This window comes from Odocoileus virginianus, chromosome 11, assembly GCF_023699985.2.
Source record: "Odocoileus virginianus isolate 20LAN1187 ecotype Illinois chromosome 11, Ovbor_1.2, whole genome shotgun sequence".
NCBI lineage: Eukaryota > Metazoa > Chordata > Mammalia > Artiodactyla > Cervidae > Odocoileus > Odocoileus virginianus.
Genome location: NC_069684.1, coordinates 50,908,297 through 50,935,989, shown reverse-complemented (window position 1 = coordinate 50,935,989; position 27,693 = coordinate 50,908,297). Strand labels below are relative to the sequence as shown.

Sequence of the window (27,693 nt, the reverse complement as noted above, 5' to 3'; positions counted from 1 at the left end):
AAACTTTAGCCATGAATTAGGCTCTGCTTCACATGGTTAAAACTTTTTATCCAATATTTGTAAGGAAGACTTTTAAGATTTATATTTGCTCTTGACTATACCTTACTTTGCCAACAAAGGTCCATCTGGTCAAGGCTATGGTTTTTCCAGTGGTCATGTATGGATGTGAGAGTTGGACTGTGAAGAAAGCTGAGCACCAAAAAATTGATGCTTTTGAACTGTGGTGTTGGAGAAGACTCTTGAGAGTTCCTTGGACCTGCAAGGAGATCCAACCAGTCCATCCTAAAGGAGATCAGTCCTGGGTGTTCATTGGAAGGACTGATGCTGAAGCTGAAACTCCAATACTTTGGCCACCTCATGCAAAGAGTTGACTCATTGGAAAAGACCCTGATGCTGGGAGGGATTGGGGGCAGGAGGAGAAGGGGACGACAGAGGATGAGATGGCTGGAGGGCATCACCGACTCGATGGACATGAGTTTGAGTGAACTCCAGGAGTTGGTGATGGACAGGGAGGCCTGGCGTGCTGTGATTCATGGGGTTGCAAAGAGTCGGACACGACTGAGCGACTGAACTGATCTGAACTGAACTGAATACTGTCAAGGAGGCTGTGAACTAGATTTTGGACAAGGGAGCTTCTATAGCACTCTGTTTTTAAAAATATTTATTTATGTTTGACTGTGCTGGTAGTTGCAGGGAACAGGGGTTACTCTCTTGGTTGCTCCAGGCATATGAGATCTTCCCCAACTAGGAATTGAACTGGTGTCTCTGGTACTACAAGGCAAATTCTTTACCACTGGACCGCCAAGAAAGCCCAGAAGTCTATATTTTTAAAAACCTTTCTCCCCCTTTTTTTCCTTCAGTCTTTGTAGGCAATGACTTAGTTGTCCTTTGGGGTGTTTACATTTCAAAGACATGATAAGATTTACAATTTCAAGGGACAGAGAAAGAATACAAGTTTGCTCCTAGGAGTTTTGGGGTGTATTTATGTTATCAGAAGTCTAGGGTAATTGCTATTTAAAATTTCCTTTGTATTAGGGGTTGGATGACATGGGACACTCTGTCTGTTTTATTGTCAATTACCATAATATCCTCCCCTTCATTATCCCAACTTCTCCAATGATTCTACCTCTAGTGTCCTAACCAGGCTTTGTCACACGTGTTCGGGTATTAATCTGTGGCAGCTTGTGTCCTCCTGGCTTTGCAAAATCTTGTACTAAAATCTCCAGTTTACTAATCTTTTCTCCCACCTTATCTGCTAGCCCCCAAACTAGCAAAATAGTAGACAGTTGCATGTTTTGTTTGTTTGTTTCTAGTTTCTGCTCTTCTTTTCAACTCTCTAACCTAGGCTTTGGCCTGTAGTTGGGCATCAATGGCCACTGACCTGCCCAGAGTAAAGGCCATTTACTGGGGCAGCCATTCGTTTCTCTTAGCCACAGTATGCTCTGCATGGTTTTCCAACCAAATGCATTAAAACAGTGGCATTTTCAGGGTGTACTCATATTCATGCGGGGGTCCACAATCATCTGACATATAGGGCACCCCTCCCCACATAGAATGTTATGGCCAGTGTGGGATTTCCTTCACAGATGCCTCTTTCCTAAAGCCCATTTCTTTAGTCTCCTGGCTGGCTCACCAATTTTTGGTTTGAAAATTAGTCTTTGCATATAGAGGGCAAGGAGAGACCGTTGAAAGAGGTATATCTCTATAGATTGATAGACGGCAGGTTTAATAAGCAAAAAATAAATTTAAAAATTTATTTATAAGGCTCATCTTAGGTGGCTATAAAATGAGTAGATCTCTGCACCCAGCCCATCAGAATCTTAAAGTTTATGTAGGGGTTCAGTCACATATACAGTCCAGCTGGTCTCAACAGCAGCTTACTCTCTCAAGGCTACATTCTTGGAGCAGCTGCGGCTATGGCAACAGGAGGCTGTGTGTATCTTTCAAGGACGGGATGGGGTGAGAAGCCTCCAGGTGCTCAGATCTAGCTTCAAGGTCACCTGGTGGTCCTGCCCTTTTGATGACCTCCTCTAGTGCCTCATTCACATATATGTGATGTGTGTGTGTCCAGAGATTTACTTCTGTGAGTCCACATTCAATTCACATATATGACCAGTTGCCCAAGGTCATATAGCCCTGATCAAGTTACTTTCTGAGCTTCAGTTTCCTGCTCTGTAAAATGAAGCTTATAAAAGCTCCTCCTTCAGAGGTTGTGCAAGGAATAAATGGATAAGACAGTAAACACTTAACACAGTGGTTAGGGCCAAATGTGCTGTGCTGTGCCTAGCTGCTCAGCTGTGTCCAACTCTTAGTGACCCATGGACTGTCCCGCCAGCCTCTTCTGTCCGTGGGGATTCTCCAGGCAAGAATACTGGAGTAGGTTGCTGTGTCCTCCTCCAGGGGATCTTCCCAAGCCAGGGGTTGAACCCAGGTTTCCTGCATTGCAGGTGGATTCCTTACCGTCTCAGCCCCAGGGAAGCCCATGAATACTGGAGTAGGTACCCTATCCCTTCTCCAGGGCAACTTTCCAACCCAGGAATCGAACCGGGGTCTCCTGCATTGCAGGCAGATTCTTTACCCTCTGAGCTACCAGGGAAGCCCTAGGGCTGAATCAACATTAGTTATTATTATTATTATTATCAACCAGCATATATGCTTATAGCTGGCTTTATTGAATGGAGAAAAGTATGTGCTATTTTCTACCCAGTATAAAATCTGTCTTTTTAGTACTTTGGTCTGACTTTTGATCCTCTGTTTCAGTGTAATTTTTAGTTAGTCCGAAACACATAGCATTAGTGTTGTGTTTGTTCTAAGCAGTCTTGACAGGGCCTGGGCTCCCTGAAATTAAAGCAGTCTCCAGACATAAGCTTGGGAGTCACAGACAGGATCACACCAGCCCTTATATTTTAGTCAAACATTTCCAGAGTTCTCTATCAGCACAGCTTCATGAAAGTGTATACTTTCATAAGACCCCCTCATTCCTTAAACTCACTGTGAATCATCTTATTGAGACAGATTTCTCATAGGCACCAGGGAAAATATGAAAGATAGTGACGAGTCAAGAGGAGACATGTACTGGCCCACTTCCTTTGCTCTTTGCATGGAAGTAAACACACTGAGGATCCTCACTTTGCAAGGAGTGTGGAGAGCTGCCTGCTTTGCACTTCCCAGGTGGCAGGAGGATGTGTTTTGAAGGACTTGTTTGTGCCTCCCACACCTTCACTGTGTGAGGTGGTATAAGTTCTGGCTGGCCCAGGCTCTGATACAGGCTAGCCCCTGAATAATGTCTGTTGAATAAGTGGATGGAATGAATGAGCTGGCCACAATTGAAATTCCAGAGAGATGTGATTAGAGGGACCTCAGGGTCACCCCATTCATCCACTCATGGATGAGTTATTATCACACCTACTCTAGGACACCTGGCAACACTGTCCCTCAGAACTGCGGAGGCTACAGAAGAAGCACGGGCTGTCCCCAGCTTTTAAATGGATTATCTGCATTCCAGAAATTCACCTGAAAGTTGATTGTTTGATTTACAAAACAAACCTTTTTCCACCTGCTGTTCAGTCTTTGGGCCAATCCAGAGATTCATGTCACCTTATATGGTGAGGGATGGGATCACTATTACTGTAGAACTTGTCCGTATCCATATGAAAATTTGTTTATCTCATGTGCCTTCCTGAAAACAGACAAAAACAAAGCCCTTATCCACATGTGCCCAGCTATTGCCTTCACCAGGCTCTTTTTCACAGTGAATGAAATGGCTGTCCCTTCCCTGTCCCCAAATCCAGTGGTCATCTTCCCCTCGCATGATGTTCATCTCCCCCAGCAGTGTTTGGCTGCCCATTTCTCCTTCCATCTCTAACCACCAGGATCCCCTGGCTTTATGACCCTATGCCCTCTTGTCCTCCTCCTGCCTGTCGGGTGCCCCTTTGTCATTAGCCTTCTTGGCCTGCTCACCCCTTGAATATTGGTGAACCCAAGGACTTTAACCTGGACTTTGCTCTTGATCTCATCTCACTCTGCACTCTCCTACCAGGAAATCCTAATTTCATTTACCATCAGTGTTTCTATAACCTCCAAGTCCTTCTTCTGGGGACTAATCCTCCACACCCAACTCTCCCACAGACTCCTCAAACACTGGCCAGTCCTGAGCCCTTATTTTACCCCCTGCAAAACATTTCCTCCTCCAATGCTACTCATCTCAATAAATTTCATCACCTAGCTGTTGAAGATTTCTGAGAGTAATCCTCTCCTTTCTTCTCTCATCTAATCATCTAACACCTCAACTGGCCCCCAGCCTGAGTATTCTGCTTTTCCTCATATAGCTCATCTTCTAAATCTCAACTCAGAGGCCACCCTCTTCCAGGGAGCCCTCCTTCAACTCCTCATTCAGAGTGGATGTTTCTTCTCTCCTTCCTTCCTTCCTCGTGCTACTCTCATGCTGCCTCTGTCCCTCAGCTCTCATTTGTTGTGCTGGAGAATCCGTGGTTTTCATGCTCACTTACACGCCAGTCTCCCCCAGCTAGACTGCTTTGCATTCACTGCCTAGTAAGGGCTTATGGGCTTCCCAGGTGGCGCTAGTCGTAAAGAACCCATCTGCCAGTACAGGGGACGTAAGAGATGCAGGTTTGATCCCTGGATCAGGAAGATCCCCTGGAGGGCTTGGCAACACTCTAGTATTCTTGCCTGGAGAATCCCATGGACAGAAGAGCCTGATGGGCTATAGTCCATAGGGTCACAGAGTTGGACACCACTGAAGTGACTTAGCATGCATGCACCCAAGGGCTTATAATAAATATTTGCTGACTGAGTGCATAAGTGGAGCTCTTCAGCTCTGGAAGGCTTGTCAATCACTTATCCCTCTGCCCTTTTCATTCTAGAACTTTCCCGTCTGTTCATCTTTCTCCTCTCAAACAATCTGAACTTTTGCCTAGTCACTCCCTGTATTCTGAACACGACAATTCCCACTCTTCTCATCTCTGGCTTAGAGAAAGAAAGAAAGGAGTGGGAAGCTACAAGTCTTAGCTTAAGATGTCTTTGAATTGCCAGCTAGTTGTAGGAGAATTTTGTACCTTTAAAAATACGGCATTATTTGAGAGCGTGCTTTTATTCTCACCTCCTCCTTGAGTGGGCTCATAGGTAGTTTAGTAATTTAACAAATATATGAGGAAACTGGCAGAGAGGCTTTTGAAATTCAAGTGTGTCTTGAAGCTGCATGAAAATGGTGGTAAAGGCATGCTGGGAGGTGTGGGCAGGGCAGGACAGAACCCCAAAGGTTTGGTCCTAAAACAAACCAGTCATCTCCCAGGTCTAGAAAGTCCACTGAGACACAAGGATGGGCAGGAGGAGATTGTGTGTGACATTGAAGGTCAGGGGTGACCTGCTGGGGACAGAGAGAAGATGCTGGGGAATAGAGGCTGCGAGGTTCTGGAGGGGAGAGGAGGCTGGAGAGATGACCTCCATCCCCGGAAGATGCCAAGGCTAACCCTTCAAGGTTAGAGACCACGGCCTTGGATTCTCAGGAAGCCTCGTGGGGATTCTCCCACTTGGCAGTGGCTTGGAGAGCCAGCAGCCAGACACTGCCACCCTTATCTGCATGTACTACTTGTTCAGACTCAAGTCCACGAGCAGTAGTTAGTAAGCATTACTCTGTGAGTGTTGGACTCACCGCCCTGCTGGGAGACTGGAACCCAGGGTCTTGAAAATGGAAGCCTCTGCCCTTTGTGTTCTTCAGACTCTTGGCTATGAATCTCAGCTCCAGTGTTTAAGAACATCAACTGGGATGCTTCTGAAAATTGCAGATTCTTGGCTAGAGAGTTTATCATAGCAAGTAGATGGGTGTAGAACTCAGAAATCTGCATTTTAAACAAGTGTCCCAGGTGTCCTGCTGCAGGTGGCTGGAGGGCCCTCTGTTGGGAATCAGTGGTAAGCAGCCGTTTCTCAGACTTTACTGTGCATACAAATCCCCTGGGGATCTTGTTAGACTTCACCGCATTCTTATTCAGCAGTCTGGATGCAGCCTAAACTCTGTTTCTAACAAATTCCCAGGTGGTGCTGATAATGCTGGTCCTATGACCACAATCAGAAGCTTGAGGTTCTCAGTGGTTCACCTGGGAGCTAGTTAGAAAGGCAGATTCTAAAGCCTCACCCAGACCTACTGAATCTGAAACGCTAGCTGTGGGGCCCAGCCATCTGCATTTTAGCAAAACCCTCAGGTGATTCAGAAGTACCATACCATTTGGGAATCACTGCTGGATAATGGTGAAGTTTAAAGACATGGGCTGGAGGAGGGGGCTGGTGGGAGTGTTGGGTTGGTAGAGTGGTGGCCTCTTCCCCATGGTGTTGAGCATGCACGCTTTCCTCCTGTGTCCCCAGCACAGGGCAAAGTTAGTGGTGAGGGCTCACGGGGAACTGCCAGAGGACTGGGCTTCCCAGAGCCCATGGGAGTCAGGGTGGAAGCTGGTCCCCCAGGATCACTCAGGACAGAAAGGATCAGGCAGCTCCCGGGAATCGGGGCAGGGAGCGGGGAGCCAGAGCAGTGCAGAGCGGCAGGGCCGGTGTGCAGAGCACTTGTAAGCGGGGGAACCGCTTTGTCAGTGCACGGCTGTGTCCCAGCAGGGGCCTTGGGGCCGAGCTGTGAACTGGGCCTTCCTCCCTCCAGGTGACAGGAGCAGAGGGCAGTGGGGTGTGGGCTTGCTCCCTACCCCCAACCCTGTCTTCTCCCCCTGGGCATTTTCCTCTCTCTGTGGCCTTCTCCTCATTCAGAGCAAGTCCCCTGGGTGCCAAGAAAGCAGCAGAAACTTCCCTAATATGGATTACGGATGCTCAGGAAGGATGGGTGAAGGAGAGGGTGGGAAGAAGCCAGAGGGCCCTGTGGGGTTGGAAAGTGGGAGCCCTGCAGAGGAAGTCCCCCCTGGGGCGGGAGGTAGCGCTCTGTGACTCCCTGCCCCACCTCTGTGCCCTCTGACCTCCTGGCCTCCGCAGGCCAGAGGGAAAATGCTTGTGTCCAGGCCCTGGGTCACTCAGGCAGAATCTCCTTCTCTTACTGTCTCCCCTTATTTCCCCTGTGTTCCTGCGGAACAGGCTCATGGGGAAAATGATCCGTGTCTGGTTCCCTTGAGGCCTGGCTCTGTCTCCTGGGATTGGATATGAGGGTCTGATCCTAACTGTGACACGGTCAAAGCAATACTTGGCCCAGGCCTCTGGGAGACCTGCTGGCAGCAAAGGGCACAGAGCCATGCCTGCAGTTCCTGGTGTGCGTCTGTCGGCATCTGTCAGATTGATTTTATGGTGACTTTTTCTTTTTCTTTTTTTGCAGTGTTGTGTTAGTTTCTGGTGTACAGCAAAGTGATTCAGTTTCAGTTCAGTTCAGTTGCTCAGTCATGTCCGACTCTTTGCAACCCCATGGACTGCAGCACGCCAGGCTTCCCTGTCCATCACCAACACCCAGAGCTTGCTCACACTCAAGTCCATTGAATCAGTGATGCCATCCAACCATCTCATCCTCTGTCATCCCCTTCTCCTCCTGCCTTCAATCTTTCCCAGCATGAGAGTCTTTTCAAATGAGTCAGTTCTTCGCATCAGGTGGCCAAAGTGTTGGAGTTTCAGCTTCAACATCAGTCCTTCAGTGAATATTCGGGGTTGATTTCCTTTAGGATTGACTAGTTTGATCTCCTTTCAGTTCAAGGGACTCTCAAGAGTCTTCTCCAACACCACAGTTCAAAAGCATCAATTCTTCTGTGCTCAGCTTTCTTTATAGTCCAACTCTCACATCTATACATGACTACTGGAAAAACCATAGCTTTGACTAGACAGACCTTTGTCAGCAAAGTAATGTCTCTGCTTTCTAGTATGTTGTCTAGCTTGGTCATATGTTTTCTTCCAAGGAGCAAGCATCTTTTTATTTCATGGCTGCAGTCGCCATCTGCAGTGATTTTGGAGCTCAAGAATATAAAATCTCTCACTGGTTCCATTGTATCCCCATCTATTTTCCATGAATTGATGGGACTGAGAGCCATGATCTTAGTTTTCTAAATGTTGAGTTTTAAGCCAGCTTTTTCAGTCTCCTCTTTCACCTTCATCAAGAGGCTTTTTAGTTCCTCTTCACTTTCTGCCACAGGTGTGTCCTCTGCGTATCTGAGGTTATTGATATTTCTCCTGGAAATCTTGACTCCAGCTTGTGCTTCATCCAGCCCAGCATTTTGCATGATATACTCTGCATAGAAGTTAAATATTCAGGGCGACAGTATACAGCCTTGACATACTCCTTTTCAAATTTGGAACCAGTCTGTTGTTCCATGTCTTGTTCTAACTGTTGCTTTGTGACCTGCATACAGATTTCTCAGGAGGCAGGTTAGGTGGCCTGGTATTCCCATCTCTTGAAGAATTTTCCACAGTTTGTTGTGTTCTACACAGTCAAAGGCTTTGGCGTAATCAATAAAGCAGAAGTAGATGGTTTTATGGAATTCTCTTGCTTTTTCTATGATCCAGTGGATGTTGGCAGTTTGATCTCTGGTTCCTCTGGCTTTTCTAAATCCAGCTTGAACATCTGGAAATTCATGGTTCACGTACTATTGAAGCCTGGCTTGGAGAATTTTGAGCATTACTTTGCTAGCCTGTGTGATGAGTGCAATTGTGCAGTAGTTTGAACATTTTTGGGCATTACCTTTCTTTGGGATTGGAATGAAAAGTGACCTTAAAAACTGACCTTTTCCAGTCCTGTGGCCACTGCTGAGTTTTCCAAATTTGCTGACATATTGAGTGCAGCACTTTCACAGTATCATCTTTTAGGATTTGAAAAAGCTCAACTGGAATTCCCTCACCTCCGCTAGCTTTGTTTATAGTGATGCTTCCTAAGGCCCACTTGACTTTGCATTCCAGGATGTCTGGCTTTAGGTGAGTGATCACACCATCATGGTTATCTGGATGATGAAGATATTTTTTGTATAGCACAGGGATACTATATAAATATATATTTTTATATATAGATTCGTTTATATATATATGTTTCCCAGGTGGTGCTAGTAGTAAAGAACCTGCCTGCCAAGTCAAGAGATGTGAGAGATGCAGCTTTGATCCCTGAGTCGGAAAGATCCCCTGGAGGAGGGCATGGCAACCCACTCCAGTGTTCTTGCCTGGAGAATCCCATGGACAGAGGAGCCTGGCAGACTACAGTCCACGGAGTCACAAAGAGTTGGACATGACTGAAGTGACCTAGCACAGCACAGCACATAAACGTGTGTGTGTTTGTGTAATGTATATATGTAATATATATGTTATATATATATAAAGCACATATACTCTTTTCAGATTATTTTTCCATGGTAAGTTATTATAAGATATTGAATATAGTTCCCTGTGCTATCCAGTCAGTCTTTGTTGTTTATTTTATATATAGTAGTGTATATCTGTTAATCTCAACCTCTTAATTTATCATCCCCTCCCCCCAATTTTATGGTGACTTTAAATTGCAATTCTAATTGCATTTTCTATTTGGCTAAGTTGCAAGTGTACCAGAGTCATCTGCTTTCCCCATAAAATTACTGGATAAACATTGGTGCAGAATCCAGGAGGTCAAACAGTTTGACGTGCCAGCATCATCAAATAGGCAACACTCCAGTTGGCCCAACCCAAGTCCGCGCTGTTGGGATGTCCCTACTTAATTGTGCCATCTGTGGCTGGGATGCCAGCCCTCCAGCGGAGGGAGCAGAGGCTGCAGGGAAGCCTCGCTCTGGGGAGGCTGACTTGCGAGTCTGGGCTGCCCTCCGCGGCCCCAGTCTGGTGCAGGCCCTTGCCTCCCTGCTCTGGGGCAGTGCCCTCTCTAGGAGAGCTTCGTTGTTGTTGCTCAGTCACTATGTCTTACTCTTTGTGACCCCATGGACTGCAGCATGCCAGGAGAGCTTTACCCAGAGCAACTAAAGAGAAAGTGACTTCCTTTGAGCAAAGGGACTAAGACAGAATAAGGTTTCCTGACAGCACTTGGATGCTTTTTTATAGTCTTCCAGTTTAGCAAAATCCCAGGTTCCCAAGCTGCCATCCTGTGCCTCTTATCCTGCTGTCTCCTCCTCCTCATGTGAATTATGTGCACGATGGTTCATTTGGGGACAGTTGGAGAACAGATCCCCGTGCTGGATATCTATGAGAAGATTGCCTCCACCCTGCTCATCCCAGAAGGGCATCTCTGTTTTAGGGCCAGTCTGGTGTGGGCTGGGCAATCAAATGAAAGAGACATTATCTTTTCTTCTTCTTCATAGTCACTGACTACTGGGGCAGATAAACCTCAGGACAGACACACAGGGAACCGGGTTGTTGTTGAAAACAGGCGAGGACTGGGGCAGGCTGTTAAACAGCTGTGGGTTTTTCTTCCCATTTGGTGAAGCTGGAAGTTTGGTTTAATCAGAGCAGGGGAAGGTCAGAGGAGATCGGATGGAGACTCAAGAAACCACATTTGGTTCTGGGATGTTTCACTGACACGTTACCTGCCATGGCAAATAACTCATATGTGACCGTTAACAAAGATAATGACCACATTCATCTCCACAACAACATCTTTCTTTCTTTGATGCTTCTTCCACCTTGGGAGCACTGTCACAGGACACCCTGAGTCCCTTCTAGCAACTTTGTCGGTAGGTCGCAAACATTGGCATTTACAGATGAGGGAAATAAGTCTCAGCGTGGTTACTTGCTTTTCTCAGTATCACACCATCGATCATTATGTAACTGGTAAGAATTTATATAACACGTTGAGATAGGGGCTAAGATTTTTAGCCTAATGTGATCACAGCAGGAAAGCTTGTTGTCTGAGTCAACAGGATTCATTGAGAGATGGGTGGTCTCACAGCTGACACTCCCTTCAAGCTACACGCAGCCCTGGGACCTTCCCCTTGACTTCTATGGCTTGGCTCTTAGGGTGTTTGGCCCCAGCCAGACTTATCTCAGCCCCTCAGAAATCCTGCCCCACTGGGATGCTGGTGGGAGCCAGGAGTGCATCCCACCACTAGGGGTGCTTGGCATCACCTCTCCACCTTCTCCATCTCCTCCTCCCCAGTCTTAGGGAATCCACTCTCTCCCTAGGGAGCTTCATTCCTTTGCTTCAACTCCAAGCATTCCCTCTCTCTCTTTTCTCTCCCTTTAGGGGTTAGAAGAGCTTCTCCTCCTGCCCCCAGGCCCTTCTCCACCACAATGAAATAAGACAGACATGGATACATTATTACAGTATTATTCTCCCATCATGAGAAAAGGTTACCAGTCAGCTGCAAAATCACTTGGAGGCTAAAGCCGCTAATGAATGAATACATGAATGAATGAGATGATGCTTAAGTAGAAAGACAATAAAACCCCTGGGGAAAGCAAGGTGGTGGGTGAACGTTTAGAGCTGAGTGGAGTGTGGCACATATAGGAGAGAAGAGGTAGCTGCTGTGCTGGAGAGCAGTGTCCAGGGACAGAAACACGCGAAAAGGTGCTTGCACCACCAGCCTTGGGAGGATGTGCTGGGGCCGTTCTCCAGTAGGGGACGTAGACCAGTAGGGGGCAGTAGAAATTTAAAAAGGGAAAGCAAATCCAAGTGGCTGTGAAGAAGAAATGGCAAGGTTTGCAAACAGTGGGGTGAGAAACGGATGAGACATAGAAGCCAGAGATGGCTATTGTTAGCAGAAATTGGACATTTAGGAGATAAAGTTTACAGGTGCTGGGAGGAGAGTGGGCTTTCAGCACCAGGTGGTTGCAAACTATCTGGATGGAAGCATCTACCAGGAATGGGAAATTGAGGACTAGAATCTGGGCAGGGAGTCAGGATAGGTGATCCTCACCAGATACTGCATCCATCCTCTTAGAGGCCATGGAAGAAGCTTGGGGGTGTGGGTGAACCCTTTGAGGTCTTCACTGACAAGTGTCTGAGCTTTGCTAGTGAGCTCTGAGAACTTCACCTGATAGTGCGAGCAGGGTGGAGTGGCAGGAGGCTGTGTTGTCACTGTACTCTGCAGTTTGTGATGGCGACACACAAAGGCTGCAGCCCCGGGGGATGAGAAGGCTGGGTCCCAGCAGGAGGTGAGTAAAATGAACATTTACCCAGAACTTGGCTTGCATCAGGCATGGCCTTAATCCACTCAGTGGTGACTAATTAGCCTTTTAGGTGGGCTTGTGCAGAACCCACCCAGGTGGTGACTGTCACCTCTTTCTTTTGTCCCACCGTTTCCTGTTCCTGGAGAGCTGACTTCTGGCTTCCTCGTGTGGTTAGGTTTTACTCATCCTTTCAAGTTTCCTGGATTCTGCTTTGATGACGAAACCTTCTGTGAGCGCCCTGGTTGGAGTGAATTGCAGTCTTTTCAGCAATCTGACAATACCTATATCGAGACCACTTATTTAGTATTTATGACTCTGTAAAGCAAGGCGTAATGAGACACAGGAATTCAATAGACCGGGGCCTGTGTGAAGCAGTTCCTGTTTGTTGTATGAAAGAATGAGATTGGCAGCATTCAACAGCTCGTCTTATGAAGGAAACAGTACTTTCCATTGAAGGGGATGACTCAGGATGGTGGGGGAACAGTGAGTGCTCCCCTCAGTGTTCCTGTAGTTGGCCAGGGAGATTCAGGGGCAGTCTTTGTAGAAGAGTGAGGTAAGCAGTGTTGGGATGGGACAGCTAGTCCAAACAGCCCACATGGAAAATAAGCATTATGCCCACGTGGTGATCATTCAGCCCCTGACTCAGTGTACCCAATGCTGGTGAAAGGAAGGGCGGGCTGCTCATCAGGGGGAGTCACCACTTTGCTCTTCCCGCTGATTACTCATCCTGTACCAGACAAGATGGGTTAAATGATGCTGTGGTAAGAAACAGCTCCCAAATCTCAGTAGCATAGAACGCAGTGCAGTGGTTAAGACTCCATGCTTCCACTGGCAGGTGGATTGGAATCCTGATCAGGGAACTAAGATCCTGCATGCTGCATGGCTTGGCCAAACAAACAAACCAAGCAACCATAAAAAAACGAAACAAAACACCCAACAACAACAAAAACACAAACCCAACCCAACCCCCCAAACCGCATTTCTTTCTTGTTCAGGCTGGGTGTCCATCCCTGGCTGCCCCAGCACCTCTCCCCTCACTTACAGCTTCAGGATGATGGAGGACCTTCCACCCTAAGTGTGTTTTGCTGTGTCGTAGGGGAGAGAAAGAGACCCTGGAGTGCTTTGTCTTGGCTGGTAAACCCTCCAGCCGTTTCTGCTCACAGCCCTTCGGCCCCGCCCAGTGACATCCCAAGGGCAGATGCAGGAAGTGTGTGGGGCGGGGAGTGGATGAGGGATGGGAGAGCCGGCAGGGGGCGGGGGTCAGCAGTAACGCACACTCTGCAGGCCCAGAGCGTGTGGCCTGGCTGAGGTTCACTGGGTCCAGGAGGAACAAGCCCTCCACAGGACCGGGGCCCCCTGGGGAAGCAAGAGAGAAACAATGCGTGGACATAAAGGGCACTCTTGCTGTCCCACCTGCAAGGGTGCTGCTCAGTGTTGGGCAGAGGCAGCCGGGAGAAGCCACCCCAAGAGCAGCGCAGATTCTCAGTTTTTATCCCCCGTGGACCCAGGTGGCCTCCATTAAACAGTTTTCCTCGGTGTGGTGACAGTGACGAATCCTCCCTGCTCAGAAGGTTGCAGCTTCCACTATAAATCAAGCTCTGAAGAGAGAAGCAGTGATGGTGATGAATAGGGGGACCTGTAATCAGTCGGAGATTTGTCACTGGAGCTGCAGACGGGGATGATCCAGGCCCGTGGTGGCTGTCTCTTAACATGTTAATTACCTCGGCATAAGTGTCTGAAATTGATGATTAAAAAATGAAGAGATGTAAGTAGTAGAGGTCACAGACAGTGCCTCCTGGAGCTGGCAGGCTGAGAACTAGAGGAGGGAGGAGGGGGATTTTCTCTCTAAGCAGCAGGAGGTAAGGAGGTGCCTTGGCTGGACGGACACAGATGGGGTGGGTAAAGATGGCTGCAAGGTCCTGGGAGGAGAAATGATGGGACATACCCCCTCCTACCAGGTGGTCCAGGCTCATAGGGGCTGGCTGTGCCCAGACCCACACTGAGGTCACTGCTGGCTCTTGTATGTTGATTCTAGAATTACTGCCTGAGAATTGTAAGATGTGGGTCAATGCAGTTCATTCTTCTCTGGACTTAAGAGGAAAAAAGATGCCACTTACAAAATGCATTACTTACACGTGTGCCTCTGCATGTATTTATTTCAAATGCATGTCCCTCACTGTATCTGTCATCTGGGGCAGTTGGCTAATCTGACTAAAGTGAGAGATGAAAGAGACTGAGGTCGTGTTCTTTCCCTGAGATGGGACAGTTAGAGGCAGTTTGTTTCCCATCCAGAGAAATTTTGGTGGGGTTTGTGGCCACAGGCTACATCCCTGATGCCAGCCAGCCATGCTCCAACCATGTGCACATGGTCAGTTCAGTTGATTTTGCTAAATACTTGGTAAGTCTCTACTAAGCGCAAAAAAGCACTTTGCACATGGAGATGAGAAAAGAATGGAAAATAGAGTTTGGCTAGGACAGTTTATGGACTTGTGGAGTAGATCCTGGAAGAGATCTAGGTGTGTTGAGAGGTGGGAGGAAGGTCATGACTCCATCCATCATGGGCATGGAGAATCCCCCTGGGCGAGGGTCAGAAAGCATCCTGTGGGGCTGAGACCTTTAGGGTTGGGTGGGGTGCAGTGGGATGGGTAGAGCTTCCATCAGAAAGTTGTGTTTGAGACAGGTCTTGAAGGATGGTTAGAATATACTAGCTGGACCAAAGCATTCATCATGGTCTAAACAATGCACAGAGACTAACCACCCCCCCACCCCAACATAGATGTATGCATTCATTAAATACTCATTCATTAAATATTCCTCTATGAATGAGAAAGATGGTACCTTTGTATCTCTATTTTAGGGTTTCCTTGCTACTTGCCTGGGTGCCAGATTTCTCTTTTATAGTCACTTTGATTTCTGTTTCAACTTTACTTTCTGTTAAGATGTAACCACCCTTAGGAGAGAGTGGTTCACAGTTGTTGAGCTCTTTTTACCATTTACACCATTGTGGGTGGATTGGGGTCAGGAGGTTTAGTCTTCCTGCTGGTCACCTTCTATCATCTGACCCTTCTTGATATGGGCCGGACTCTTTTCCCTCCGGAGGTTAAAGTTTCCCTTTTATCATCATTACATGTTGTTCCTCTCAGGTTCCTCTTGATCCATCCACCACCAAGCAAAATGCCATTTCCCCAACTCTCCTTTATTTGAACTAAATAGTTGGATACAACTTAAGTGACTTAGCATGTGTGCCCACATATTAATATTTGATTTAGGTTGGTGAGTCTCTATATGTGAATGCATAGGGGCTAGGAAAACAGGAGCAGGGCAGTTGTTGAATCACTGAAAACCCTATCAGTGTTTCTTCCAGCGGGTCCTGCCCTGGGTCAGACATCACAGGGGCCGGATGGCCTCTTCTGCTTCTCCCAGGGGTCATCCACGGGTGACCCCCTGGAGCAAGTGCCCTGTTTTGATATGTAGGGTGCTGAGGGCCTCTGTCCATTTAGGGCTGGCTATAAAGCATGGCTCTGGTCACATAAAGAGGAGAAATGACCAGAAGTGGCCGGGGGCAATGACTCTGTGATACTGGGTAGGAGCCGGGGCTGTGTGTCATCAGCATGTTGGAGGCAGTGTCCAGGCAGACGTCAGCTGCTGTAAGGCCGGAGTGACTTCTCCTCCCTGTCACTCAGGCCTGTGTCTCTGCTTCCTCTTCAGCTGGTGCTGCCAGAATACTCCATCCACAGCCTCTTCTGCGTCATGTTCCTGTGTGCTCAGGAGTGGCTCACCCTGGGGCTGAATGTCCCTCTACTTTTCTATCACTTCTGGAGGTAAGTCTGCTTGGGACTTCTCTGTCCTTCCCTTTCCTGCTCGGGCAGCCTGCCCTCCAGAGATGACATCCCCCACATGGACCAGCCAGCGAGTGCCTTCCTCTTACCCTTTCCAGGGTGACCCTTCCCCCAAAGCGTTCTCTGTAAGCTGCTCTCAGACAGCAGTTCAGTAAGTCCAGTAAGGGAAGGTCCTTCCTATAGATTCCACTAACCACAGCCTCCACCCTCACAGATCAGCGTCAAGGCAGCTATAGCATTATTCACAGTAGCCAGAAAGGAGACAAAACCGAGGCTTCCCTGGTGGCTCAGCAATCTAGGATCTGCCTGCCAAACAGGAGACTTAAGAGATGTGGGTTTGATCCCTGGGTCAAGAAGATCCCCTGGAGAAGGAAATGTCAACCCACTCCAGTTTTCTTGCCTGGAAAACCCCATGGACAGAGGAGTCTGGCTGGCTACAGTCCATGGGGTCGCAAAGAGTCAGACACAACTTAGCCACTAAACAACAACAACAAAGACACAGCTCAAATGTCCATCAAAAGATGAATGGACAAACAAAAGGTGATATATCCTTACAATGGAGTAGTATTGGGCAATAAAAAGCAGTAAGTACTGATACGTGTGACACCATGGACAAAGCCTGAAAAAATTACAAGTGAAAGAAGTGAGGTGAAACTCACTCTCTCATGTCTGACTCTGCGACCCCATGGACTATACAGTCCATGGAATTCTAAAGGCCAAAATACTTGAGTGGGTAGCGTTTCCCTTCTCCAACGGATCTTCCCAACCTAAGGATCGAACCCAGGTCTTTCATATTGCAGGCGGATTCTTTACCATCTGAGCCACAAGGAAAGAAGCCAGTCACAAAAAGCCATTTATAAGAAATGTCTGAAATAGGCAGATCTATAGAGATGGAAAGTAGAGTGGTGATTGCCAGGGGCTGGAAGGGAGGGGGAGTGAGGAGTGACTGCTGATGGGTACACTGTTTTCTTTTGAAATTGATGAAAATGTTCTGAAATTAGATATTGGTGATGTTGTACAATGCTGTGAGTATATTAAAAACCACTGAATTGTATACTTTTTTTTGGAATTGTATACTTTTAAAAGGTGAATTTTTTGGCATATGAATTGTATCTTAATAAAAATAACCCGCCTACCAGATGGGCTGTGTTTTCTGGGACAGTTCTGATTTTAAATGTTCTATTCCCTGCTAAGACCATGCATCAGATCATGTGATTTGGGCTTTTTGTAAAAGAAAATCACCATATGGGTATAGAGGTGGGTTGGGGGTGGGGGAAGCATATACCAAAGTAGTAAAAGATGCAATTGTACAGATAAATTAGCCACACTTTCGGTCCCCCACAAATACTTAATCATTGTCATTATACCATACAGTGTAGCCTGTATTTAGTCACGTCTAGAACATTCACTCCTTCACTTAGCAAACATATGGAACACATACTACAGGCCAGACATTGTGGGGGATTCCAAGATGAATGTAAAATATAATGTTACCTTCAAGGAATATATACCCTAGTGGTGGAGGGAAATACATTCTTACCAGGTGTATGAGGAGCATGGGTAGAATGTAGAGAAATGGAGGGGTAGCATTGGGGAACCTGGAAAAGCACATTCGAGGTTAAGGAACTAACCTGTGCAAAGACTCAGAGGTAAGAGAGTGCCTGGTGTTCTGGGGAGCAGCGGTTGTTCAGAGTGGTTGGCTGTGGGGTTCTGAGATGAAAGGGAGCAGAGATGGGGTTGACAGCTGGGGATCCAGTGTGGAGGGTCTGAAATGACTTGATAGGAAGTTGGAATTCACTTCTTCTGTAGGGACTGGATCGCTCTCAGAAGCTTTCCAGGAGGAAAATGACATTGCCAGATCCAATTTTTAGGATGGTGACCCTGACAGCAGTGGGAAGGCTGGGTAGGAGGGTGAAATTATAAGGACGAAATCTAATTAGGAGGTTCTGATGAAATTCCAGGTGGAACGAATGAAGGCTTGTCCCAGGTAATGGAAGTTGGGATGGAGAGAGAAGAGGGGGAGAGGTCTGGAGAGGTAAACTGGACATAATTTGGCCAATGTTTGGAAACAGAAGGTGAGAAAGAGGGGGCGTGTCAAGGCGGGGTGGCTGGGAGGTGACCAAGAGCAGGATGCAGATTTAGGGAGGGATGAAGATGATTCAGTTACATACAAAAGTCCTTTTATATAAAGGTAACCTGCTAAAATCTGAATTTAAAGAGAAGTCAGATAGAAACATTATGGTGTTGAAATGGATTGCTTACCCACCCAGAGACTTTCCATGTCTGCCTCCTCCAATATCCACAACAAAAGGGTGGGTTGTACACACAGGTCACGAAGACTTACCAAGGTTAAGTCCCAGCCCAGCATCGCTCAGCTGGGACATGGCAGGGCCATTTCTGTAGGGAACACGGGTCATGTCCTCGTCACCCGAGGGCTGGCTCTTCTTCCTCTAAAAGTCATTTGTCCCAAAGTTCTTCAAACAGTGCGTTGTTAACCCAGGGTATCAAAAATGTGGTTTATTTAGCGAAGTTTGGTTAGTGCACTGATTCTTAGGGCTATCACCCCTGCAAAAGGAAGGGAGGGAGAACCAACCATGCCGTTACACTGGGAACGTTTGTGTGTATAAGGGGGTGACTGCAATCTTCTTGCCAGTAGGAAGTTAGCTTTATGTTTTTGAATCCCCGACAGATCTAGCCTAGTTCTGGCAGTTTGTAAGTACCCAGAAATTGAAAGAAAAAAGATTGAGGAGGGGAAGTGTCCTTTACAAATCAGAGTCCTTGAACCCCCGCTCTTTCTGCCCACCTCTCCTTTCCGAAGGCCCAGCCCAGTGATGTTTCCTGCGGCAGTTAAAACCCCCTCTGCCTTAGCTCACAGTTTGCTTAATTGCAAGTAGAACGGCAGTACTTTTGTTCAGCACCTGTTCTTTGAGCTTATTTGGACCCATCTCTTCACACAGTTGTCACAACAGCCCTTTGGAGTAGGCAGTTTCAGCCCCATTTTACAGATGTGGAAGTTGGGGTTCAGACTGACCCGAAGAAGCTCAGTCCCCGAGCCACTCAGCCACCCTGCCACCCTTGCCTCCACTTAATGATGTCCCCTGGAACAAGGCCACAGCAAAAGCAAATAGGTTTTGAAATCTGCTCCCGGGAAGAGGAGCGGTGAGTGGCCTGGAGGGCTGTGAGCTGGCAGATGTCATTGAATCTGGCTTGTGATTTCCTCTCGGCACAGCGTGGATGACAGATAATGTCAGCGCAGACCTCTGAAGGGGATGAAGAGGGAACTGAAATATCAGCTCCGGGAGTTGCTGCGTGACAGGGATGCTCTTCAAAGCCGGTGTGATTAAGCCCGTCAGACCCCTCGCCTGGTCCTCCATTTCCCTCGAGGACCACGGCGGGACCCAGAGCCTCACAGGAGCCATTAATTTGCACCCGGCTTCCTGATTCCCTCACCAGACTGACAAAAAAGCAGCCGCAGAGCGATTTCAGCTGCACTTTGTTCTCTGGCTTTGAATGAGGTGCTGGCTGAGACCCTGGGGGCAGTGTCTTTGTAAGGGCCAGACAGATGGACAGCCTCAGGGGCAGGACTCACCTCCTGCCTGACCACTTCCCAAGATCTCACCCAGCACAGCCGGAGTCTCTCCCCTCCTGTGAGCACGGCTGGTTCACGCTGAGCCAAGGCGATGTTTTGAAGATGACAAGTCTGCGTTTGCCCCCTCCTCCCAGAGCTCTCTGGGCTCACCCAGTTTCCCTCTGGAGCAGCACTCTCCTTGCAATGGCCAAGGTTCTTTTTATTGTTCTGGGTCCTTCTCTCAAGGAGAAAATTACCTGTAAACTCCTCCACACTCAAGTGGGAATGTGATGTCCCTTCCAGAGTAGTCGGGATTTTAAAAGAGGGTCTAGGAGGATAATCCAAAACAAATTAATGTTTAATCCGAAGTAATGAATACTTATGGTAGAATTGTGATACAGCAACACTGCGAGGCAGAGATGCAACTGACGTCCACACACACCTGTGCCCCGCGTGATGCCCAGATCTGTACACATAGCGACCCCCCCCACCTGCCCACAGCATGGCAGACCACCCCTCACCCACCCACATCTCCTCCCAAGTGACAAGGTTTCCTCTGTCAGAGCACCTGTGTGCGGGGCGAATATGGCACTGGTGGATCTGCGTATTCGGGTGTTACCTGCTGGAGAATGGTGGTTGAGCCACTGTTCAGTGATTCCTGGGCTGTATTTTGGGCATTGATTCTGGCAGAAGGCAGATGACTGCCTGGCAGCGATTCCTCAGAGGGAAGCCAGGCATCAGGAGGACTCAGCCCGGATGACTTCCCATGCCCCTCCCAGGTCTCAGAGCCGATGACGGCGTGTCTGCTCTCCCTACAGGTATTTCCACTGTCCAGCGGACAGCTCCGAGCTCGCCTATGACCCACCGGTGGTCATGAACGCAGACACCTTGAGTTACTGTCAGAAGGAGGCGTGGTGTAAGCTGGCCTTCTATCTCCTCTCCTTCTTCTACTACCTTTACTGGTGAGTTTCTGCTCCTCTTGGTGGATTTGACTCCTGTAGCAAGTGGAGGGGATGTCAGGCCTTTGCGCACTGGAGTCCTGGCCTGTCGGGGGTGGTTGGAGCCAGCTAACGGTTTCTGTGTGAAGGAGAGGGAGGGGCACAAGGTCCTGCCTTGCCAGCTGACCGGTGCAGCCTTTGAGCTACACGGTGAGAACACATTCTGCCAGCCCCTCTTAGGAGATTGTTGGTAAAGCGCACTTGGTTACTCCTCCATAGGGCTCCCTGCCCCCAGCAGCTCCACAGCTCAGACAGTCAGGTCACCAGTGGCCGCGGATGCATAGCCTTATCGCCCCTTGCCCCCTAGTTTCATGTGAAAGCATTCTTGGGGACCGTAACAGAGACCCCCTGAGGCAGTCATGCTTCACCAATGGGCGTTTTGGGTCCTTAAATGCCTATACTCACAATTCTCCCAATATTATGTAACACCACTCTAATTAAATAAAACATGCTGACTTCGTAGTTCTGTTTCAAGAGTCTCCCCTCTTTTCACTTCACTTCGGAGTAGAACATCCTAATGAAGTGGATAGCTATAAACAGACCGTCTTGTGGTTTGACACCCCAGGAAGTACCTTTTCTGAAAATGTCTCCTCCTCCTTCCTGTTCCTTTTTGGGCTCATCCCTGAGGTGTCTCACCTGTCACTTTGCTCTCCTGTCCCTATCTGCACCAGGCCACAATATCTCCAAGTACCCAGCGCTATCCTCAAAGTGGTCTGGTTGACAGTAGCCAGGAGAGGAAGGGGGGCCTGCCTTGGAGTTTGGGTTAGGCTGGGGCAGGCGGGAAGCAGCTGCATTTACCCAGTATTTAAACAGCCCAATCAAAAAGTGGGCAGAAGACCCAAACAGACATTTCTCCAAAGAAGACATACAGATGGCTAATAAACACACGAAAAGACGCTCAGCATCACTCATTATTAGAGAAATGCAAATCAAAACTATGATGAGGTGTCACCTCACACTGGTCAGAATGGCCATCATCAAAAATCTACAAACAATAAATGCTGGAGAACGTGTGGAGAAAAGGGAACCCTCTTGCATTGTTGGTGGGAATGTAAATTGATATAACCACTATGGAGAACAGCATGGAGATTCCTTAAAACACTAGCAATGAAACTATCATATGACCCAACAATCCCACTATTGCACATGGATTCCCTGAGGAAACCATAACTGAAAGAGGCACATGTACCCCAGTGTTCATTGTGCCACTATTTACAGTAGCTAGGACATGGAAGCAACCTAGATGTCCATCAACAGATGAGTGGATAAGGAAGTTGTGGTACATACACACAATGGAATATTACTCAGCCATGAAAAGGAATGCATTTGAGTCAGTTCTGATGAGGTGAACAAACCTGGAGCCTATTATACCGTGTGAAGTAGGTCAGAAAGAGAAAAACAAATATTGTATATTAATGCATATATGTGGAATTTAGAAATATGGTACACATTTGCAGGGCAGCAGTGGGGATACAGACATGGAATAGACTTGTGGACACAATGGGGGAAGGAAAGGGAGAGACGAATTGAAAGAGTGAAATTGAAACATGTACATTACCATATATAAGATAGATAGCCAGTGGGGATTTGCTATATGACACATGGAGCTCAAACACAGTGCTCTCTGACAACCTCAAGGGGTGGAATGGGGTAGGAGGGGAGTTCAAAAGGGAGGGGGCATGTGTATACCTATGACTGATTCATTCATGTTGATGTATGGCAGAAACTAACATAACATTGTAAAGCAATTGTCCGCCAATTAAAAATTAAAAAAAAACCAAGCCATGCTTTGAGCTAAGAGCTTGATGTATATTGCCTAGTGTATGAGCTAAATGTTATCATTGCCCTCATGTTGACAATGAGGAAACTGAGTCTGAGACATTAGATCATTCTCCCATGGTCACAGCTCGTAGTGACAAAGCTGGAAGTCCCTCTCAAGTTCAGTCCCAAAGACTGAGCTCTTAACTGGTGGCTCTTAGAAAATCTTTCTTGTTGTTTAGTTGCTCATTTGTGTTAACGCTTTGTGACCCCATGGGCTGCAGCACGCCAGGCTTCCCTGTCCTTCACCATCTCCTGGAGTTTGCTCATACTCATGTCCATTGAGTCAGTGATACCATCCAACCATCTCATCCTTTGTCACCCTTTTCTCCTCCTTCCCTCAATCTTTCCTAGCATTAGGGTCTTTATCAATGAATTGGCTCTTCCCATCAGGTGGCCAAAGCATTGGAGCTTCAGCATCAGTCCTTCCAGTGAATATTCAGGGTTGATTTCCTTTAGGGAAACCTTTAGAAAAGTCTTTATTGAAATGTGGTCTTTGGATCTTCTGCCTTAGGATCAGGGGATGAGCAGGGTATGGTTTGTAACAGAGCAGGTTCTTGGTCTCAGATCTGCTGATTCAGAATTGCTCGGCTTCGCATCGTCCTGGAGATGCTGCTTGGCCCACCTCTTCTCCTCTCTGCATCCCCAGGGTCCAGAAGACTCAGAGGCGCTGCATCTATAACTTCTTCTGGAATAACTCAGCCCTGGAGGTGATTCAGAATATTCTACCACATTCTTGTTGGAGTCAAGGGTTGGTTCAGGCTCAGGGTGACACTTCGGTCCTCTTCGTGGATGGAATGTCCTGGTACATTGCCTATTTCAATTTGCAAGGAGCCTTAGGGTCTCTGAAGCCTCTCTGGAGCTTTCTAAGGTGCCCAGAAGATTGGCCCAAGTCTCTCAATGAAAGCTGGCTCAGACTGCTTCTTATCTTGGGAAGCCTTGCAGAGGGTGACTCAAGGTTTCATGGGCTTAGCAATTCGCTCACCTTGGGCTAACGGGGAGGTTAGGTTTCCTCACTGGAGTGTGCTCAGCTTCTTTGTGGGGCTGCGGGCAGTTCCTGCTGCTGAGTCATAGGCTAGGGGCCTGTCCCCAGAGGCAGTGTTGTCCCTCTTCAAAGCCAGCAGAACAAGGAAAGAAGTTTCCCCCAGTCCTGCCCTGTTCACTGGGGATCCTCTTTAGTCTGGATGGCAGATCAAGCTCCCTCACTTCAGTTTTGTTGCAGTAACTGCTGGAACCCAAGGTGCTGGAGGGAAGAAGGCATGAGTCCTCATGACTTTGCTGTCTGTCTGCTGAGCTATGGGGGCACTACTGGGGCTCCTGCCTGTTAGATGGCTGTGATCATCCTGTAACTGACCATGTTCCAGACATTCTGTTTGACTGTCTGTCCTTTAGTTCAGTTTGGCTCTGCCTTTATGTTTCCTTCGTTAATGACTTTGTTTCCAAAACAAAAGGGGAAGCAACTGCTTCTCCCGCCTCACTGTGACCCTGGGTGGCAATCAGGGTTCTGCCTTCTTTGTTGAACCTGACTTCTAGGTGCTCTTCAGAGCTCCTCACAGACCCTGTTTCTTGTACCTCAGGGGCTCCCAGCCCCTTAGATCCAGGGCTTGTGGCGAGCACAGGACTGTCAGCCCAGGCCACTCTCACAGGGACAGAAGGGGACCCAGGTACACGGAGAGCTGCTTCTGAGCCGAACACAATGATGGACCCGAGTGGCAGCCACTGGGAACCCTGCAAAGGAGGGGTTTGGATTTTACAGTTTGAGGTTCCTGATGGGTTCCTAACGACATCATGGAGATTAAGAAATGTGTCCAAGGTCCTAACTGACAGCAGTTGACCCCGGAGCCTGGACTCTGCCCACGATGTCACCTGAACCACCCCATCCAGTGCCACCCCCTCCTCAGGTTGCCTTGTGGACCAGGAGACATTTGCAGGTTACGTGGGATGGGGGTTGTGTGTGTGTGCTAAGTCACTTCCGTCGTGTCTGATTCTTTGCAAGCCTGTGAGCCATAGCCCAGCAGGCTCCTCTGTCCATGGGATTCTCCAGGCAAGAATATTGGAGTGGGTTGCCATGTCCTTCTCCAGGAGGTCTTCCTAACCCAGGGGTCAAACCAGAGTCCCTTTCATCTCCGGCATTGGCAGGTAGATTCCTTACCACTAGCGCCACCCAGGAAACCCCAGGATAGGGGCTACTTAATACTAATGCTAATATTAAAATCAAAACCAATAGAAACTGGTTAGTCCAGTGTGGATTCTGCCTGTTGAGCATAAAGGCCTTTTCAAATTAAGGGTGTAAACCAGAATGATACTAATACCTAAGTAGCACCACCCTCCTACCCAGTTACTCTGGGTCCTGCCTGCCTCCTCCTGTTCGTTTCTCTCACTCTGATTATGTTATTTATGATGTACTTGATGGCAGAGACTTCATCTGTTTCATTCATCTCTGTAGCTACAGTGCCCTGGTTGTGCCCAGCACATAGTAGGTGCTCGCTCAATCCTTATTGTTGCTACCGCTTAACTGCAGCCTCCCTCAGGGCAGTGGATGGGGCTGCATACTCCATCATTGTTTCCCAGCACTGAGAATAGGGACTGGCTCTCAGGAGCCACTCAGTAAATATTGAATGAACGCGGGAAGGAAAATGAGTAAACAAATACTGTGAGGCTCAGTTTTAAAATGGAAGGAGCACTGGCTTTGGTGTTGGGACGTGGCTCCTCGCCTTGCTGTGTGACCTTGAGAGATCCACTTTTCAGCTGACCCCTGTATTTCCCCGTGTCAAATACGACCTTTCTCGCTCCAGGCCTGACCAGTGAGGCTCTGTGAGCATGAGGTGTACCAGGTTCTCAAAGGCAGAACTCGAGCTACTCAGAAGGGCTTCGTTGGGGCTTTGCAGCGGGAGAAGGTTAGAAGCAAAACTCTTCAGTTTCATTGTCTTTGGTTTTGTTTCTTAGATTTTCTTTTCTTCTCTCTATATTGTAAAGGAGTTGTTTTTCTTTCTGCCAGATAGAGTGTATATTTTGGTATAGAACCTTCTTCCTTGTTGCAGAATTAGCTTGCAGCCCCAGGGCAAGAGCACAGGGTGTGTGACCCCCTCCTCGGTGGTGTTGAAACACCACCGTAGGACACATTCTCTTAATGCATGTTTAATGCCTGGGCTTTGTTAAAAACAAGAGGCCCAGGGAATTAACCAGCTAAGAACTCATTTAGTTTGTGAGCCCAGAGGGCCTGTGTTCACACACACGGCCCTACAGTCTTGATAGTGAGCTTCTCCCCAGCACTGACATATTAACCAGCATAATCTGGGAGCCCCTGGACATGGCCATCACATATGCATGTGGCAGCTGGTGGCATAAAGAATCCACGGCACCCCGGACCTCTGGGGACCTGCCCTGCAATTGCGGAAAAGAGGAATAGCAGCCGTAATCATTATCCTGTTGAGAATAATGAGAGACGCTCAGAGCAGTCATCTCTCTCATCCAAGGGGCACAGTGTGGCCTTGTAACAATGGTTACATGAGGTGGGAAGTAGAAGAGGAAAGAGTTTGGGGAGCAGATAAGTTGCTCTAGTGACAGGAATGAGAAAGAAGCCAGGGGTCTGGCTTCTGGAAGGTACCTCTTTTAAGGGCCGTCTAAGTCTTTTGCAGGCTCCCACTAATGCTGTCTTTTTTTTCCCTCTTCTTTTTGCATCCAGCATGATCTACACTTTAGTGAGCTCTTAACTCGAAGATCACGCACATCCACAGAGACTGAGATGGGAGAGGCCCGAGGCTGTGCAGTCCATCCTGCTGGTGACGGGAGCAGGGACCAGTGTGGGGATGTGACAGACAGAGATGGGCAGATACTCGGAATTGAGAGCCGGAAGCAGGCAGCAGCCAGCGGCCGAGCCAGCCCGCTGTCACATGTGTTTCGCCCTGTGTACCAGCCTTCCGCATTCCCACCCCACACTTGGCCTGAGGATCCCTTCTGGGCAGCAGGGGCACGTGGGGTGATGAAAAACGAAACCTCTTCTGAATGAGAATTGCAGCTTCCTGAATCCCTTTTACTGAAAGTCTCCCTGAAGTTCATGCTGAGTTCCTGGTCTGTGGGTGTGATGGCTGGAAGGCTGGAGGGTGCCCTCTGAGGAACTGGGTGACCCAGAATCAAGGCTGCGTCTGTGGGACCGATTGAAGATGGATGTCATGGGCTTACCTGAGACTCTGGCGTTTCTTCTAAGTCCTGGCCACGCCCTTCACTTCAATGGGAGGGGCCTGGACGGTGTGCAGACTTGCCTTTTGCTGTAACCAGCCTTGAGTCTCCTAGGGTGTCTGTTTTTCTGCTCTGCTTTGTAAGAGCCCAGTGATGTTGGGAACTGAGTTTGGGGTGGTGTGTTGGTAAAGAATTATGGCTAAAATCAGGAGTGGGGGCTGGGAAGTGGGAAGGGGGAAATTGTAGGAAAAATTATTTTTTAAAATACTGATGACATGTTCAAAGTGTTAATTCTTCACCACCACAAACTGTACTGTTTTGTTGTCATCCCAAACCATCACAGGGTCATTGAAAGTGAGTCATATTAATCAACACTAGTCAAAACTACTAACTTTTAAGGCTTCCCAAACAGTTCTGAGGCCAGAAAGAGCTGGTGTGGCAGTTCTGTGCTGTGGGCATCCGGCCACTGAGAAGTGAGACAACATAATTATAGCTTCATTGATGATACGGCATCATTCGTGCTGTTTGGTTCAACACGAGGACATTAGTTCATTTAGAATTTTCCATTCAACATTCTCTCCTTCTTGGGTAGGAGTTGTACTCGGGGGTTGTAAATAATGACAAGGCTGAGATTTTTATTATGTTTAAAATGGGCACCATGATTTTGACCTTATTCCCCCAACTTCCCTTCTTTTCTTGTGTTTGACATACACAGGCTATTTATACATGTACCAGCTTCCATCTGAAGTCTGTGACTCAGGTTTATGAATGGTGTTTGTGTAACATGTGTGCTATGTTTAAAACGCTGCAATTGCTTGAGTGTCTCGCCTACCTGGCTGTCTCATTTTAAACCCGTTACCGGCTGGCTTCATCTCTATATAGATGGTAGGTGGAGAAAGCAAAGTTTCAAAAAGACATGTTACTTCTAAAAATTCTACAGAAAACAAAATGCAGATTTCTGCTTTGAGGTTGGAGATATGAAACCAGAGGATTCAAGGCAATATTTTTGGGATCAGGCTTCCCCTTGGCTGAGTAACTGTGGTTGGGGTGGAGAGTTTCCTTTAGGGCTGGTTAGTATCATTTCTGATTCGATTCCTGAGATAGCCAGCTACCTTCATCCAGAGAAACCAGTCCTGGGTTCCAGGCTGCAGACAGCAAATCTGACGCTACCACCATCTTGCAAATGCAGCTGAGAGCAGAGGATAAATAGTCCGGGAGCTGTTGTTTG

At 47.9% G+C, this 27,693-nt stretch overlaps 1 protein-coding gene across 3 annotated transcripts in view; it reads left to right on the top strand.

The window, feature by feature from the left end:
- Positions 1-27,285, top strand: part of CNIH3 (cornichon family AMPA receptor auxiliary protein 3) — a 264,615-nt gene extending 237,330 nt beyond the window's left edge. For 2 of the 3 annotated variants that reach the window (XM_070474453.1, XM_020879483.2), the window contains 3 exons: positions 15,772-15,884; positions 20,289-20,432; positions 25,972-27,285. In XM_070474453.1, coding sequence (XP_070330554.1) covers positions 15,772-15,884; positions 20,289-20,432; positions 25,972-25,999 — 285 coding nt within the window. In that variant the 3' untranslated portion in view covers positions 26,000-27,285. Of the gene's footprint in view, positions 1-9,017; positions 9,591-15,771; positions 15,885-20,288; positions 20,433-25,971 lie in introns of those variants that run through there. The other variant, XM_070474454.1, reaches the window with a different exon arrangement.
- The last annotated feature ends 408 nt before the right edge of the window (positions 27,286-27,693 follow it).